General features: G+C 35.9%; 2 protein-coding genes across 2 annotated transcripts; one reads left to right on the top strand and one right to left on the bottom strand.

The window, feature by feature from the left end:
- The first annotated feature begins 1,520 nt into the window (after positions 1-1,520).
- On the top strand, positions 1,521-6,565 carry LOC128176604 (la-related protein 6-like). The gene has a single exon (XM_052843047.1). It carries the CDS (start codon positions 1,664-1,666, stop codon positions 3,323-3,325), a length of 1,662 nt encoding a protein of 553 aa, XP_052699007.1. The 5' UTR covers positions 1,521-1,663; the 3' UTR covers positions 3,326-6,565.
- Positions 6,566-8,299: 1,734 nt separating this feature from the next.
- LOC128179006 (titin homolog) lies at positions 8,300-14,036 on the bottom strand. The gene is made up of 5 exons (XM_052846470.1): positions 13,551-14,036; positions 12,156-13,454; positions 11,141-11,779; positions 10,756-10,918; positions 8,300-9,747 (listed from the first exon to the last, which is right to left on the bottom strand). Exons 1-5 carry the CDS (start codon positions 13,609-13,611, stop codon positions 9,384-9,386), a joined length of 2,526 nt encoding a protein of 841 aa, XP_052702430.1. The 5' UTR covers positions 13,612-14,036; the 3' UTR covers positions 8,300-9,383.
- Positions 14,037-15,963: the final 1,927 nt, after the last annotated feature.

The raw sequence follows: 15,963 nt of genomic DNA, 5'->3' as shown, positions 1-15,963 counted from the left end.
CCATATCGGTGATATTGAATTTAGTATTACTAGTTAACTATGACGTCATATCTTATGAAGTACAGACAAGTGACTTTCTACATATCGCTGTGAAATTAATCGGGCAGCCTTAACATAGCCGCGAAGTTTCCACAATATCACATTTGCATGGATAAACTGTTACTCAGAAACGATATTAAAAGAACGTGTAAATTTTCATCGAAAAATTGTCTTATATTCTGTTCATCAAAGTAATACCGGATATAACTCTAACTCAGTGTATTTAATATGAAATATCCCGAGAGTTCCGAATGTCAACACGGTGTGTAAAATCGAAGCGAGTAATAAGTTTGGTGAAAAAGTGTTGAATTCTTCATTAAAATGAATTAAATTTTTAGATGAAAATTTGACTGTTATTTTCAATGCAGCCTCGTTAATTTTCTCCAAAATCGTTTCGGAGCGATTCTGCATTTTTTTTGGCTACATTACGGGTATGTGGGAGGCCTCTTAACCGGCTGTGGGGAGGCCTGTTCCGAGACACGGTTAGATTATTAGCAAATTAATAAATTAAGAAATTAATAGCATTATTGTAGTATTAAAGCTTGGTTACGTAAATGTCAACAATACGGTGTGTCGGTGTATCTATTTCGTAAATGTCCGATATCATATCTAATGTCAACCCGTGAACCCACGGGTCAAAGTCTAGTATTTCTTACAGAAACTTAAAGTTAATTATAGTATAGAAACAGCCAAACTGGAATCTGCACGCCCCGTTTATCGCCTGAAACTGACAAGAAACTGACATGATTGAAATTGACACGCCCTGTTCATCAATTGGTCGAAATCTACAATGACCTAAGAAAAATCACGGACTGCATGAAATAATCATGATGACGTCAGACTCAAAGTCTCACAAGAGACGATTTGGCTGTACTTATGTACATTAGCAGTAATTAGGTGACTTTTTATTGTTTTATTGTTTAAGTATTGCAACAAATAAATTCACTGAAAATCTCTGTTTTAATCATGTTAAAAAAGTGTATTCAATGTACGTGTGCATTGAAAACGTAAATGGACGACACTCGCCATCTTGGATTTATAGGGGGTCCTCGGTTCACCATGTTCACGCTATGTTTTAAACAAATTCTCCAATTTGTCCAACGATTTAGGACGAAATCTTCATTGGAAAATGATCAATTGACCTGTCCCTATCCTCTGACTTCATCTGTACATCGCATAATAAACACATCGTTCCGAAATGTACTAGATACTAACGTAACAAATTGTTTTAAAGTACAACTTGATGTACTTTCTGTACTGTGAAGTACAATGAACTGTCTGTATATTATTAGTTTTGAGTGTCCTAGGCTTGATTTAATATCTTTGATATTATGTACGACATAAAAATATAATTCCTGTGATATAAGTGATTATAACGAGTTATCGAATACGTTTCAGTACTCCCGTTGAGAAACGAAATTTAACAATACTTTCAGTACTCTGATTTCGGGAGGATAGGCTATAATCGGAAGTGACGTCACACATCGGGAACGCAAAAACACGGCCACATTTACGAGTAAACAGGCAGAGAGTCTTGTGGTATTTTCCGCATTTTTGCTGCCTTTTACGAATTAAAGCTTAATTCTTTTGTGTCTGTGGTAAGTGTCCGTTCTAGGATAACATTATGAGTTCTCCAGAACAGAAAATAGATGTTCCCGAGATCAGGGAAGAGCTGACTGGGGAACAATCTGTTGGAAACAACGGTGTGACAGAGGCAAGAAGCACGACCCCAGTCCTTCTCAAGGTGGAGCGACTTAGGGTGGACGATGATGGGAACAGTAGTGTGTACACTAGCGAGGACGAGGGAGGGAGCCATGATGAGCATAGAACCGCCGAGGAACCAGAGTTTGTTGCTCCAGACGATGAACTTAAAAATCGAATCATAAAACAGGTGGAGTTTTACTTTTCTGATGCTAACATTCTAAAAGACGCGTTTTTGTTGAAACATGTGCGCAGGAACAAGCAAGGTTTTGTGAGTATTAAACTCATAACTTCTTTCAAGAAAGTGAAATCCCTAACTAAAGATTATCGTGTGGTTGCCTACAGTTTAAGACACTCTGATAAACTTGAAGTGAATGAGGAGGGACGAAAAGTTCGTCGAAAAGACCCTCTTCCAGACTGGGATGAAACAACTCCGTCTCGTTCCGTTGTGGTGGTCAATTTACCAATGGAAAACCCATCGATTGAAAATGTGGCAGAAATGTTTTCCAAATGTGGTGAAGTTTCGCTCATAAGAATTCTAAGACCGGGAAAGTCAGTGCCACAAGATGTGAAGAAGCATGCCACTAAGCATCCTGAAATTGGTACAACAACCTGTGCTGTGGTTGAATTTGAAAAGCATGAGGCAGCTAAAACAGCTTGTGAAACAATGAATGATTCTGAAGATTGGCGACAGGGCATGCGTGTTGTCTTACTCGCTGCTCAGAAGAAGAAAGAAAACAAGAAGAAAGACAAAGATGATGATTCAGGCAAGGAGGATGACAATGAAGGTCATGATAAGAAAAAGAAGAGAAGAGAACGTAGAAAGAAAAACAGAATTAATGAACTAGCTGACAATGATTCATCTTGTTACTATAGCAGTGGATCAGAAGCTGAATTTGGTGTACCACAATCTGGCAATTACAGAACACACCAAATCTTAAAGAAAACACTAAGTCCAAATCATATGGAGCATCCTGTGCTGAAGAAAACCTTGAGCCCAAATCATATGGGCCACCCAATGCTGAAGAAGACATTGAGCCCAAACCATATGGAACACCCAAAACTCAAAAGAACTATGAGTCCAAATCAAGAGCATGCTATGCTTAAAAGAACTCTGAGTCCAAATCAAGATCATGCAATGCTGAAAAGAACTCTAAGTCCAAATAATTATGACTCAAATCGATTGAGTCCAAATTCTTCCCCAAGGTCAAGTCCAAAGTCTAGTCCAAAAACCAGCCCAAGAACACAAAGGAGGAGGAATTTTCATGGAATATCCCCACTGGCTGATGACAAGAGGAGTCCAAGTACTAGTCCTAAGTTGAGTCCCCAGGGGAGCCCAGATATGGGGAGGAAAAGGTATGACAACTCTTCAGATGGAACACCTTCTAGCCCTTGGGTGCAGCGAAGACTGAAGTTGGCTGGTCAGGACAAAAGCCCTCTAACAGGTGGTCAAGTCAATGGAAAGGGTCCTGAAAAACACAAGATGCTGGGAATGGAAGGAGTTATCCGACAACCCAGAGGCCCTGATGGCACCAATGGTTTCCATTTGGGAAGAGGAAAACCTAGAAGCAGTACCTTTTCATAAACTGCTGGTGTTTTGCTAGATGCGATAAATCTTGCTCTGTTTTGTGTATATTCAAACTAGGAATGTAAGTATGCATCAATTTATTGTTTTACTCACAAAGGCCTTTGTGAAGGTGGAGGTTTCTGTGATAGTATGTAAACAGTAAATGTACATGTGTCTTGGTCTGGATAATGTTTGTACTTTTTTGTACATTTGTTGAAATCGATTTACTTGTAGTAAGAATTGAGCACTTAAATCAAGTCAGAAAATAATTATTATTTTTTTAATTTCTGTATGTGCATTTCAAAAGTATTTCAAATGCACTGTTTTAACTCTATTTTTCGTTTATTTCGAAACAAAACGTGCAAATCTGTATAATATCTGACTTTTTCAAGTATCTTTTTAATTGTTATTATCAATCTGTTACTTCCTTAACATATTGGTTATTTCAAATTGCGTTTCTTTTAAATGTAAATGAGACTTGTCATCTTATGACAAAAGGTGTGCATTAATTTATTATGATTGTAGCTAATCATTTCAACCTTGCTTCTCTGTGATGAACTCTCATTGTTATAAGTGTAAGTGCACTAGTACAGTATCTATGTTTTCATATGATCATGTAGAAGACATGTTTGATTTATGGAAAGAAAAAATGGTTGTATAGATTAAGTTATTTAAATTTGTCAAACATCTCAAGTGCTGAATTGTACAAGTTTCAGAGATATTGGTACCAACAGTCTTTAATGAACACATTTTATTGAAAGCTTGGATAGCTCAATTTCATGAAAAAAATGATATGTAATTAAAAAGTCAAACAATCATGAATGTTTGCCACACAACAGATAATGTAAATTATTTGTAAAGTCTATTGAGGTAAACCTTCAGAATTTGCTCCGAATTGACACTGAATCTTGATAAATGAGGACATGCTATTCTAACAATGCCATGAAATATGTCAATGTTGGTTTTGAATCCCAAAAGTGCTTAAATAGCTACCGATAGCTTCTTCTTACTGGAAGGGGCCAGGGGGCTCAATTTTCTGTTGATAAATAGAAATTGAAAAAAATTTAACCCTGAAAATATCAAATCTTTCTTGCAGTGTTGTATAATTTACTATGCATGATTCTGAGTGTAAAAATCAAGTGTAGATTACTGCAAGCTTCTATACTTCATTGGAATGTGAATGGATTTTTAATATTCATGCAAGAAAAGGTCTTAACTTCAATGTTTGGTTGGTTTTACTGAGAGGATATTTTTCTAAGTTTTAATATCGTGATTAAATTTTTCCAAAGTTTATTATAGTTCTAAACTCTATAAAGTGTTCACTATATTATAAACTTGTTTTATGAAAATATATTTGTTCACCGAACAATTATCGTACACAAGCTAAACATAGTTTATTGTTTGGCTTATATAAAAACAATACTCATGAGCTATTATCACATATTAGGTGATATTGTGAAAATTGTTTTTTGACAACATCATACTTGTTAAATAAGTGAATGCTGGTAAAATTAATGTTTTATTCTTTTGGCAGTACTTAAAGGTTTTATAGATGTAAAATAAATGGAGTTGCAGATTTGAATTTGTTATTTTAGGACAACAGAGAAAATTATTTTTGCTAATTGTTTTGGGTTTCCCTTTAATTTCATGTACAGTGTATACAAGTGCTGGTTGAACTAGCATCAGAAATGTTTTCCTGAACATCTTGCCAGACTTCATGTCAATTGTTGTGTTTTAATCACAACAGGAGATTTGTTTGATGTATGCTCTGTTAAGTTTAATTTACACATAGTGTAGAAATGTCGCATTGCTCACTGGACCTTTCTGTGTGGTGGGGTTGTAGCAAGAACTTGTAAATCTTCATTTTGTTGTATATTTTTGTAACAATAATGAGAAGAGATCTGAAATGTGCAATACCTGCATTTTATAAAACAAATTTAACAGGGAAGCATTCACAAGTAATGATCATGTTTATTCATCAGAGTGACACAGCAGTGAGCGTCTCTTTTTTTGCATCATTTGTCATCTTTTCTTAATATCTTTTCAAGACTTAATCCATGTAATATGTAGATTTTGGCATTGTTTGGTTTTATTATTTTATTATGTATAATCTTTTTCTAATGTTGAATTTTATATATTTTAATATTCTATTTGGATATTCTGAATTATAATTTTTTTTATTTGTTTAAAAAGACACATATAGAAAAAGTATTTGAATCATTCAGGGAGTTTTCTACACAGCACTGAGATGTTTATATTGAGTTCATATATGCTATAAATGTCCATCAACAATTTGTTTTGGTAGTCATATTTTTGTTGACTGTCTTGGTTGAAAGTCCATGCTGTGTTAAGTATTTTGTAGAGTTTGTTTGGGTTGATGCTGTTTGTCTGAGTGATAGAGTACTTGTTAAATATTGCATGACTGGTGAATTTTGTTTTGAAAGACATTTTATACAGGTTCTATAAAACTTTTAAAAATGTTAAAACCAAATCTACCCGCAATCCTGTTCTGTCTCCAAAGAATCATTACTGCAGTAACTCTCTCAATGTAGCAATTATTATGCCTTATCTTTGGATAAATTGATTACTATCTATATCTGTTGTCATTTTGAAGTAGGAACCAAAATAAACTGTCTGTTGTTAATGATACAGATGTGTGTATATGTGAGAATGCAAACATATCTTTATTTATTGATAGTATTGTTGGAGAACATTCCAAAGCTTGTTTATTTTTTACATTGTATGTAATGTTTGGATGCGATTTTGTCAGCATTTGTCTTGCTGCACAGGGGGCAGACACACAAAACAGAAAACCTTGCTGTTGTTTAGATCTCTTGAAACAAATTTATGGCAATCCAAAAAGATATTTTATTTTACTGTATATTTTTGTGCAAGTATTGTAGTGCATAAAAAACTGGGATCACCTTGTCATCATGAATATGTAAAGGAAAATACACCAACAATTGAACTGCTTTTATTAGGTACTGCAAAATCTGATCTGCTGATAATTTTTGTTACTTACACTCTCATGAATTTTGTTTTAATTTTTTGTTGTGCATTTAGATGCAATATTTCCCACCTTTTAAAAATTGTATTTTCATTTGTACAATACAATGGCATTGATGTCAACTTGGGTGCTGACGAAAGTCTCCTATGCGTTTTACAGATGACTGTGTTCTATTATAATATTTCAGATGTATCTGTCTGAAGTTTTGTTGTGGCTATAAATAAAAATTGCAAACGTGTTTCAAAGAACAACCATGACTTGTGTAATATTTCAGAAGACTTGTACATTATTTCAGTAGGGGATTCTCTACGAACCATGCTGCCTTCTGACCGTTTCGGTCATTTCATGGTCCAATGGTTTGCCCTTGTTTACAAAGTTCTTGAAGGGCGGTTTATTTTCCTGAATACTTAATAAGGGAAAAATTAAATAAATTGCAATTGATTTAGTAACAGGACAAATAGAAATTACTAGATGAAAACAAGATTATATCGTAGGTTCTCCGAGGTCAGTTTAATTGGGCTTTTTACGCCACGTGGCAAACTCGGTAGAAATGTACCTTGATCGAGCTTGTTGAACTACTAAGTCGGGGCCTTGTGTTTTGGTGCTACAATATAACCATGACCATGACGTCAAGATGTGGTATGGAAGAACCAGATTTACGTACATGCTTAGTACAAACTTTTTTGGGTTTTTTCACCTGCGATCAACATAATAAACGAAAATATTATACTGTTTGTACACCTTTGTGTTGTGGTAAACGATTCGTCAATCAAATAATGTTACGTTGAAGTACATTAATATATCAAAAATATTTGGTATTAAATATATATGTCACGCCTTGAAGGTATAGGGGAAACCGTATAGGAGAGCGAGTCGTGAAATTAATTAGATTCATCCCGTAAATTTAATATATTCTTGTTACAAGCAACACGGGCGGAGCAAGGTCATCAATCACCTGTGACATGAGGAACCGTTGTGCGGTGTATTCACAAACAAGTCTGGGAGCCGACGGGATTTCAGAATGAACTCTTGCTAGTGGGCGTTACGTCAGGGATTATTCCAAGTAGTCGGAAGCATGGCCTTGAACAAGTACCAGTAGGCCGCATTCAAAGTACTTTGTTATCGGCCACTAGCTTGTTATTTTGGCCTTGGTTACGCCTGATTTAAAATTTTACTTAGTTTACTGAGAAAGTTCAGGCGCCATTCCAAATTTTGACATTATTGAACTCTTGTATTACACGCGAAAACAAAATGACATCCGATCTGGCCTTCCAAGAGTACTAATCCGTAACTTGGTAAAGAGTACAAATAACAAAGACGCAATTAAAAAAGAATCATGAAGATAATATCGAAGTCTGCTCGAAATATGCGCATAATTAAAGAATGATCGAGTTAAAGCAATATGAGCTGTATTTTTTAGAATTTTATTTTGCTGCAAAAGCCTGCTAGTATGATAAGTCTGCTTGTAACTTAAACTTTTATGATAAATAAGATTTGAAAAAATCATAAGTTTTTGTCAGGAGAGAGATTTCACTTATAAGGAATATATAGCAGATCAATTTTTGTACAGGACGACAATAATTCAATTTTGCCCCAATTAAGGCTTCTTAATGGCTTTTCCCACAAAACAGAGCTAACAGAAAGTTTGAAACCATGATATTTTTTGTCATTTTAGTAGAAAATAACATCTTCTTCCAAAGAAATTTCAGCATAAAAATTGCAGCTCATATATAGCCTATTGCTTTAAATGTATGTAAAGCTAGGTGTTAATGACAGCCTTGATGGGAATATCCTCGCAACGCCAGGTGTCCTAAGTGGCAGATTGGACTCGGGACCAGTAATGTTGTGAGGATGTCATTGGAATTTCACCGAGGAAACTTGCAAGTCGAAACAAAAACTTAATATATAGCAGTGGAAGTCTGCACATGAACCAATGACAAGAAGATGGCTGACGAGGAAGAGTTCTAAAATACGGCGGCTTTTACTTAACCTCAAATGAAATTCATCCTCATAAACGATTGCATAATAATCTGATGATTTGTCATTCGCAAACATTTTCCACGCCTGAACAGTATTGTCTGCAAACAGTATGGTATTGTTACGTGCGCACTTTTAAAAGATAAATGAGTATTTATGATTATTATACAAGTTGCTTGAAAGGTGGAATATTAAATCTATAAATCGCTAATTTGTCAAACAGACGGTTTTGTTTTGGAGTTTTTGTTTGTTTGTTTGGTTATTTTTTGTTGTTGTTTTGGAGGGTTTTTTTCTTGGTTTATAGAACAATTCATGCAATAAATTCAAAAGACCGCATTCAGTAACTAGGAGAAAATTTAACACAATTATGTCTTTGATATATTATCATAAATCAACAAACAATTAAAAGGAATCAACAAATGTACACATGTTATTGATTACAGTTTGTTGGCAATTAACAAGTGATAAACGTCAATTTCTTACTGGAATCCATTATATAAACCGTCAGTACCTGTAGCATGATTGATTCAAGCAATAAAATAACTCCAAGCTTGGAGACAGATGGATACATCTTACCACAATATCTAAGGTTATCATAGATTCCAGTATGTATGAATGTGTCAATTGATTCTCAAATACGGTAGTACGTCAAAACAAATGTACATCCGCTAAAATATCTTACTGGCATTGACGAGAGCGGAAGGTTTTACTCCATTCTATAAGTCATTAGTGATACTATCGTCTCACGGAACAATATCAGGCGTCCTGTACTTAAATTGTGTTTTAGTACCTACTTTTGATAGATATTGAATTTTGAATTTACTAGGTGAATGTAAGTACACCCAATAAACGACAACTTAGTCTTAATTGTGAATATTTATACACCCATCCATGCAGTAAGTTCAAATTTTACTAAACCTGCTTGGTACCTTTAGCCCGATTTTTTTTTTGGTAAAGTAGGGAAAACTTCGATATCATATTACTCATGATATTTCGTTTCTCTTGGCCAAATGACGACGTACTAGCGTATTCAATAAAGGTATACCATAAAAAAAGAATCATATTCTACAAAGTAGATGACAGATGCAAAAGTCAAACGAAGCTTTTTTCTTTGTACCAGACCTTTCTCTTCATATCATTCATTTTTTTAATCCCGGGTTTCTCTGAGGGAATCTCTGTCACCTTTACAATCCCTCCAGACAGAGTACTTTCCACCTCTTCCATTAGTGATTCCAGGTACATACTCTCGAGCTTTTGGAGAACAAACGAGAGTACGGATAGATCCACCCGGAAGAATCCACTGAAAGGGGAGTCCAGGTCTGAGACAACGTAACACAGCATGCTGATGGAGAAGACGGTGATGATGCACATGACCAGTTCCATCCGGTAAGAGTAGGCCCGCAGCAACAAAATACCGATGAAAGAGAAGAAACCTAGTGATTCAAGGAATAGCCACCTGGAAGAATACTAATAAGGATGAATGCTCGTAGTACACGCTATAAACTTTTACATAGATTGAATTATTGTTTTGCCAATAAGTAGGAAATTCCCGTAAAAAACTTTTTGATGTCTTCCTACAGTACCACTGGTACTACTATACATGTATATTGGTTGCAATCACATAGACTAAGCCCGTTTTAAGTGCTCAGCTCTCCCGAGTCCGTAACAACGACCAATATTATTGAAAGCAATATGAGCTGCGATTTTTCTTTTTACGAAAAGTGTAATTTTCTACTAAATCGACAAAAATATCATGGTTTTTTAAATTTTGTTAGCCACATTTTTATTGGAAAAGCCGTAAAGAAGCCTTAAATGAAGCAAAATTTAATTATTGTCGTCCTGTACAAAAATTTATCTGCTATATATTCCTTAGAAGAGAAATCTTTCTTCTGACGAAAATTAATGATTCTTTCAAACCTTTTTATCATAAGAGTTAAATTTACATGCAGACTTATCATACTAGCAGGTTTTTGCAGCAACATAAAATTCTAAAAGATACAGCTCATATTGCTTGAAATAACCGTATATAAATCTTAAGTTAGGGGTATGAAGAGCGGCTTAACCCTGGTTGTAAAATTGAATATATATAAAGTTTTATTCTTTTGAAGACACAGGTAATACCAATTATAAGGAGTTTTATGAGGTGATCAAATATCGGGCGTGATCAAATCCAATAAAGCCCAAAGGCCATAATGATATATTTGATCACGCCCGACCATATTTGATTGCATCATAATATTCAAAGATTGAAACGTTATTACTTACATTTATATAATTTTTAGCACTTGTACGATTAAATATTAAAATAGTCATAGATGAAATGTATTGGACCACACATTACATAATTGATTTATAGTGTTACCACAGATAAATACACTGGAAAATGTAAATATTTGCAAATCATAAATGTTTGAGAGAAGCCATTACTTATATAACACCTTGGCGAATATTACTACCAACTTACTTTACTGGGTGTATTTTTGTGTGTAAGACGCCGATCCTATCTGAACAGATGCTGTTCAGCTTCATAATGTGAGACAGGATCTTGTCACACAACACCCTGTTCACGTGTTGCTTGGCTCCAGTGTCCACTTGTCTGAGGAGGTCCACTATACTCCAGATCTTAACTACAGCAAATTGGAAAATAGAAAATGAATCTCAATACTATATTATAGTAATCCTAAGACAAAAGTAAGACTGGTGATTTTCATTACAGGTACATTTTTTACAGTAATTACTTACGGGTATATCTTATTGTGAAGATTGAATGGCGTTCTTGTACTACTAGTTAAGTATTAGACTTAAAGTATGACTTGTCTGTTGCTTGTATTCGGATGATGCTTTCTTACCCTTTATATCCTCCGTAGGTTTATTTTTGTACGAAGATGGCTCACGATCTAACAGTTGCAGGATCATGAAAATTGCTTCTGCTTTCACTGCTTTGTAAATGTGCCGGCGGATGGACGAGCAAGAAAGAGTCATCTTTGTCGAAAACGTAGCAATTTGATCCACCATGCTAATTTCACTTGTCACTTTTTCTAGAATGTGATGCTGTTTTGACAACGCTTGCTGAAAAGCAAAACCAAAAGAGGTTGCATACACCAAACCGGCGGGAGCGAGAAAGCATGCGACGGCGTCATTGATGTCCGGGGCTGCAGCGAATTCTTCCGGTGGCCATAAAAAGTTCACCAATGGAACGTAGAGATATAAGGTCAAAGGGCAAAGTGCCAGAGACGTTATTGCTGGTAGAGCAATGATGAACAAATCCAGAGGGCGGTTATGCGCTGTACTCAGACTTTCGATAACTTCTTTGTCAAAAGCACTGTAGAAGTTATCAAACTCCGTGTATTCTGGAGACGGCTCGTTGTCTATATCGAAAAGCTTTACAGTTGAGCTTGTCTTCTCTTCTTTGCAAGTTGGTCGCCTTTTAAAATTAAACAGCAGCATAATGCGTTTACAGTGAGAATTGAGTAGAAGGACCAATCCAGCTGTGGAATAAAAAATATGAAATTTAATTAAGGTACATTTAGAGCATATTTTGCCTGAAAATTGAATTGAAGAGTGTGGGTGAATGAAGCATGGGAATTGTGCTTAAAAGGACGAATGAGAATAGTTGTAACTTGAATGGTTTAGTGCAGTAGAGAACGCTGAAGATACTACATCTGTAATTGACAAGGAGATGTGAGTCTTTAAAGATTGGTTTTCAATTCTATTTTTGGCAACATAATTTTTTTATCTGACTTAAGATCTTTATAAACAGTTTCTTTTTCGTTCTAAGCAAGGATAAGACGTTGCCTATATCTATCGGCCTTAATAGAGTTTGTTACGCTTAATTCAAATTTACAAGCGCTTTAAGTAACAGACCTATTCCAATCACAAAAATCAGGGCAAATGGTGGCAAAATTATTTCCAAAGGTGATGGACGAATTTCGGGTTCTGCAGCCATCGATTCCGGTTCCGAAGTGATTTCTAAATTTGAATTGATTTCTGATTCAGGTTCAGATTCAGCAGGCTCTGCAAACAAGATTTCCGATTCGGGTGACGATGTAACTTCTGGTTCTGTCTCTGGAGATGATGTAACTTCTGGTTCAGACTCGGGTGACGATGTAACTTCTGGTTCAGACTCAGGAGACGTTACTTCTGGTTCAGACTCGGGAGACAATGTACCTTCTGGTTCAGTCTCTGGAGATGATGTAACTTCGGGCTCAGTCTCAGGAGACGATGTAACTTCTGGTTCAGTCTCTGAAGGCGATGTAACTTCTGGTTCAGTCTCAGGGATTGATGTTACTTCGGGTTCAGTCTCAGGAGATGTTACTTCTGGTTCAGACTCTGGAGACAATGTAACTTCTGGTTCAGTCTCTGGAGAGGATGTAACTTCTGGTTCAGTCTCAGGGATTGATGTAACTTCGGGTTTAGTCTCAGGAGATGTTACTTCTGGTTCAGACTCTGGAGACAATGTAACTTCTGGTTCAGTCTCTGGAGAGGATGTAACTTCTGGTTCAGTCTCAGGAGATGATGTTATTTCGGGTTCAGTCTCTGGAGACGATGTTACTTCTGGTTCAGTCTCATGTGACGCGGTAACCTCTGGTTCAATCTCAGGAGATGATGTTATTTCGGGTTCAGTCTCTGGAGACGATGTTACTTCTGGTTCAGTCTCATGTGACGCGGTAACCTCTGGTTCAATCTCAGGAGACGATGTTATTTCGGGTTCAGTCTCTGGAGACGATGTTACTTCTGGTTCAGTCTCAGGTGACGAGGTAACTTCTGGTTCAGATTCGAGAGACGATGTTACTTCTGGTTCCGTCTCAGTTGACGCGGTAAACTCTGGTTCAGTCTCGGGAGATGATGTTACTTGTGGTTCAGTCTCAGGAGATGTTACTTCTGATTCAGTCCCAGGAGATGTTACTTCTGATTCAGTCTCTGGAGATGATGTAACTTCGGGTTCGGTCTCTGGAGATGATGTAACTTCGGGTTCAGTCTCAGGAGACGTTTTGCTTTCAGTCGTTGCGTCCGAGGAAAATGATCCTTCTGTGTTTGTTACTGGAGACGAAGTTGTAAATGTTATCCATGGTTCAGATCGTGGACTGGTGATCGGTACAGTAGATTCTTGGTTTGTTAGCTCATCATTTTCTGTTGTTATATTTGCTGTTACAATGAAAATCTCTGAAAGAAAAACATCATAGTCGTCCATAAATAGGAAATTATCTATATTGCGTTATTAAACAAAAACTATTATAGTTATAGACACACCATACGTACCGTTTTGTATGTGTCCCAAAACTATTAGGCAAACCAAGGAATGAAAAACTGGCGATGACATTCCTCACTGTGAATCAAATCTCTTTTTTCAGCTAACTGTTCCCTGACACATGTATATATATGGACGACATTCGATTTGTTGTACCAAGAACAGTTAACTGGAGATGGATTCATTGAAATTTGAACAGCCAGAACTATTGATGGTTTTCTCGTTCGTCATTTTCCAATTAAACACAACTTGTAATCAATACACCGATGTTTGTTCTGGTATGCTGCCTCTGAATTGTGTTGCCTGATGTGTATTCTCTCATACCATCAATATAAGTACAAGTCAAGTAATGGTTTAATTAACATTGACAAAAAGCAAACTTTCACCTTCATGACAAACGCTGGTATTAATAAAAACAGAAATTGTTTTTCGCGGTCATACCCTCCACATTTTCATACTCATATACATCCTTTTCGAATTTACCTGAATAATGTATTTGTGGAGTCATCCCGTCATCGACTCATAACTAAATATTACTTTAACACGAGAGAGAAAGAGAGAGAGAGAGAGAGATATTACATGTTCTGCTTACATTTTTATTTACAATTTAAGGAGAAAACTCATAAGTTGTTTGAACTTGTTTCAGGCACGTAGCATCGTTTTTGAAAGTGGGGGGGGGGGGGCAGACCCATCCAAAAAATCTTAACAAGCAAAAAAAAAACAATTCACATTCAAAAACATTTCTCGTGCAAACTCCTTTATAACTGATGAAAACTGGTGTGATTAGACAAATTAATCAGTAATGGTAAAAGAAAACGCTAATCAACAATTTAAGAACGATATATCACGAAATACGCAATGCGGGTAAAATAACATTTAATCTATAATTTTCAAAAAAGTTAGATGGGTTAATCAGAAATTTTTGAATCCTCTAAAATGCTTCTTGAGGGACGAACATTCTGATCTATCTGTTAGATTGATTTTATTTGATGGTCAAATAAACTAAATTTTGTTTAATAGTATCAATATTTATCTAGGTCGTTCTGCCTTGTATGGGAGCGCGTTGAATAAGGCCGTTTTTCGGCTTAATTAGAACCATTTTAACAAGAGCTTGGACTTTGGATAGTTGTGTCAAACAGCAATGTGAAATAGGCCTGTCTATTTCATAATTGTTGGCGACTCAGTCATGGTTCGTCGAAATCAACAAGATTTGGAAATGACTTTTAAGCTAAGACTATAAAATCTATCCATATCTCACTCGAAACCAGCGTCATATTAAACTTGTTTTGATGCAAGAAATAGATAAAAGTCCATGGTCTTGTTAAATGGTTCTAAGTTATCGAGTGGCACCAGTTTATCATGTGTTTTTAATCATTTTATGTAACTTTTTACCTTCTATGATTTTTACATTATGATGACTTCAACATTCACATATAAATGATATACTTACTGATAATCAATAGTGAGACATTGTCAGTCGAAAAGTCTTAAAACCGTGTGAATCAATCGTAGAATTTTATTTCATGGCATCTCTTCGTTGGTGTTCTTGCGATGCTTGATTCGCCTTTTTGTTGTTGAGTCGGGTTGAATGGAAATGTTCTGCTTGATTTGGATATATTTATATCAGTTAGTGTTATTTTAACTATAAAATGGTTTTTTTTTTTGTTGATTCGTGCGGATATAAAGGTAGCGACACTGCAGAAAAATACATAAGCCGCGTGAAGTGTTCATGTAATGTGTTGGCATAAAGACTAAAAATTTAGTAACGTTTTGTTATTTTTTGTGAATAACACCACTTTATACCCATAGTCTTAGTTCTATTACACTTTAATGTTAACAATAATCAGCAATATCGATTGAGATGCAAACAAGTGTTACATTTTTTTACAGTGTAGTAACAGAGTTAAACTGTTGTAAAGTTTATAATTGATTAATGTTAAACTTTTGATATATCACAAAGAAGAAATTTCGGACTTTCCTGCCGATTTTAGTTAAGGATGGGATGTGTTTCTTTTAGAGAGGATGGGATGTGTTTCTTTTAGAGCTGCTAATTACAGGTCTTTGATTTTGAGTATTTCAGAATTATCAGCTGATAGTTGCATCCTCTGTATGTCCGGTAGAAGAAAAATACATACACCAGCTGCATCGCTGCACTGCTTCAGAGAAGCATGTTTCGTAACCTTATGACATTATATCATAACAAAACATCATCGACCAAATAGCATTTATCATCAAATTGGTTCGCCGTTGATTCACACATTTTTATCGTAACGGGGAAATGGCGGGGGGGGGGGGGGGGGGCTCTTAGAAAGTCGTTATATGCCGCCCTGTGGTCAAGGTAACGAACCCTCTTATCCTACTACCCCCTCCAAATATGAAATGAATTCATCTGAAGTTGGGATGTTTCCCGCGTCCGCGACTACC

Source organism: Crassostrea angulata, chromosome 3 (assembly GCF_025612915.1).
Source record: "Crassostrea angulata isolate pt1a10 chromosome 3, ASM2561291v2, whole genome shotgun sequence".
Taxonomy (NCBI): domain Eukaryota; kingdom Metazoa; phylum Mollusca; class Bivalvia; order Ostreida; family Ostreidae; genus Magallana; species Magallana angulata.
Note: the sequence above shows the minus strand (reverse complement) of the source record. Positions and strands in the feature narration are given on the sequence as shown.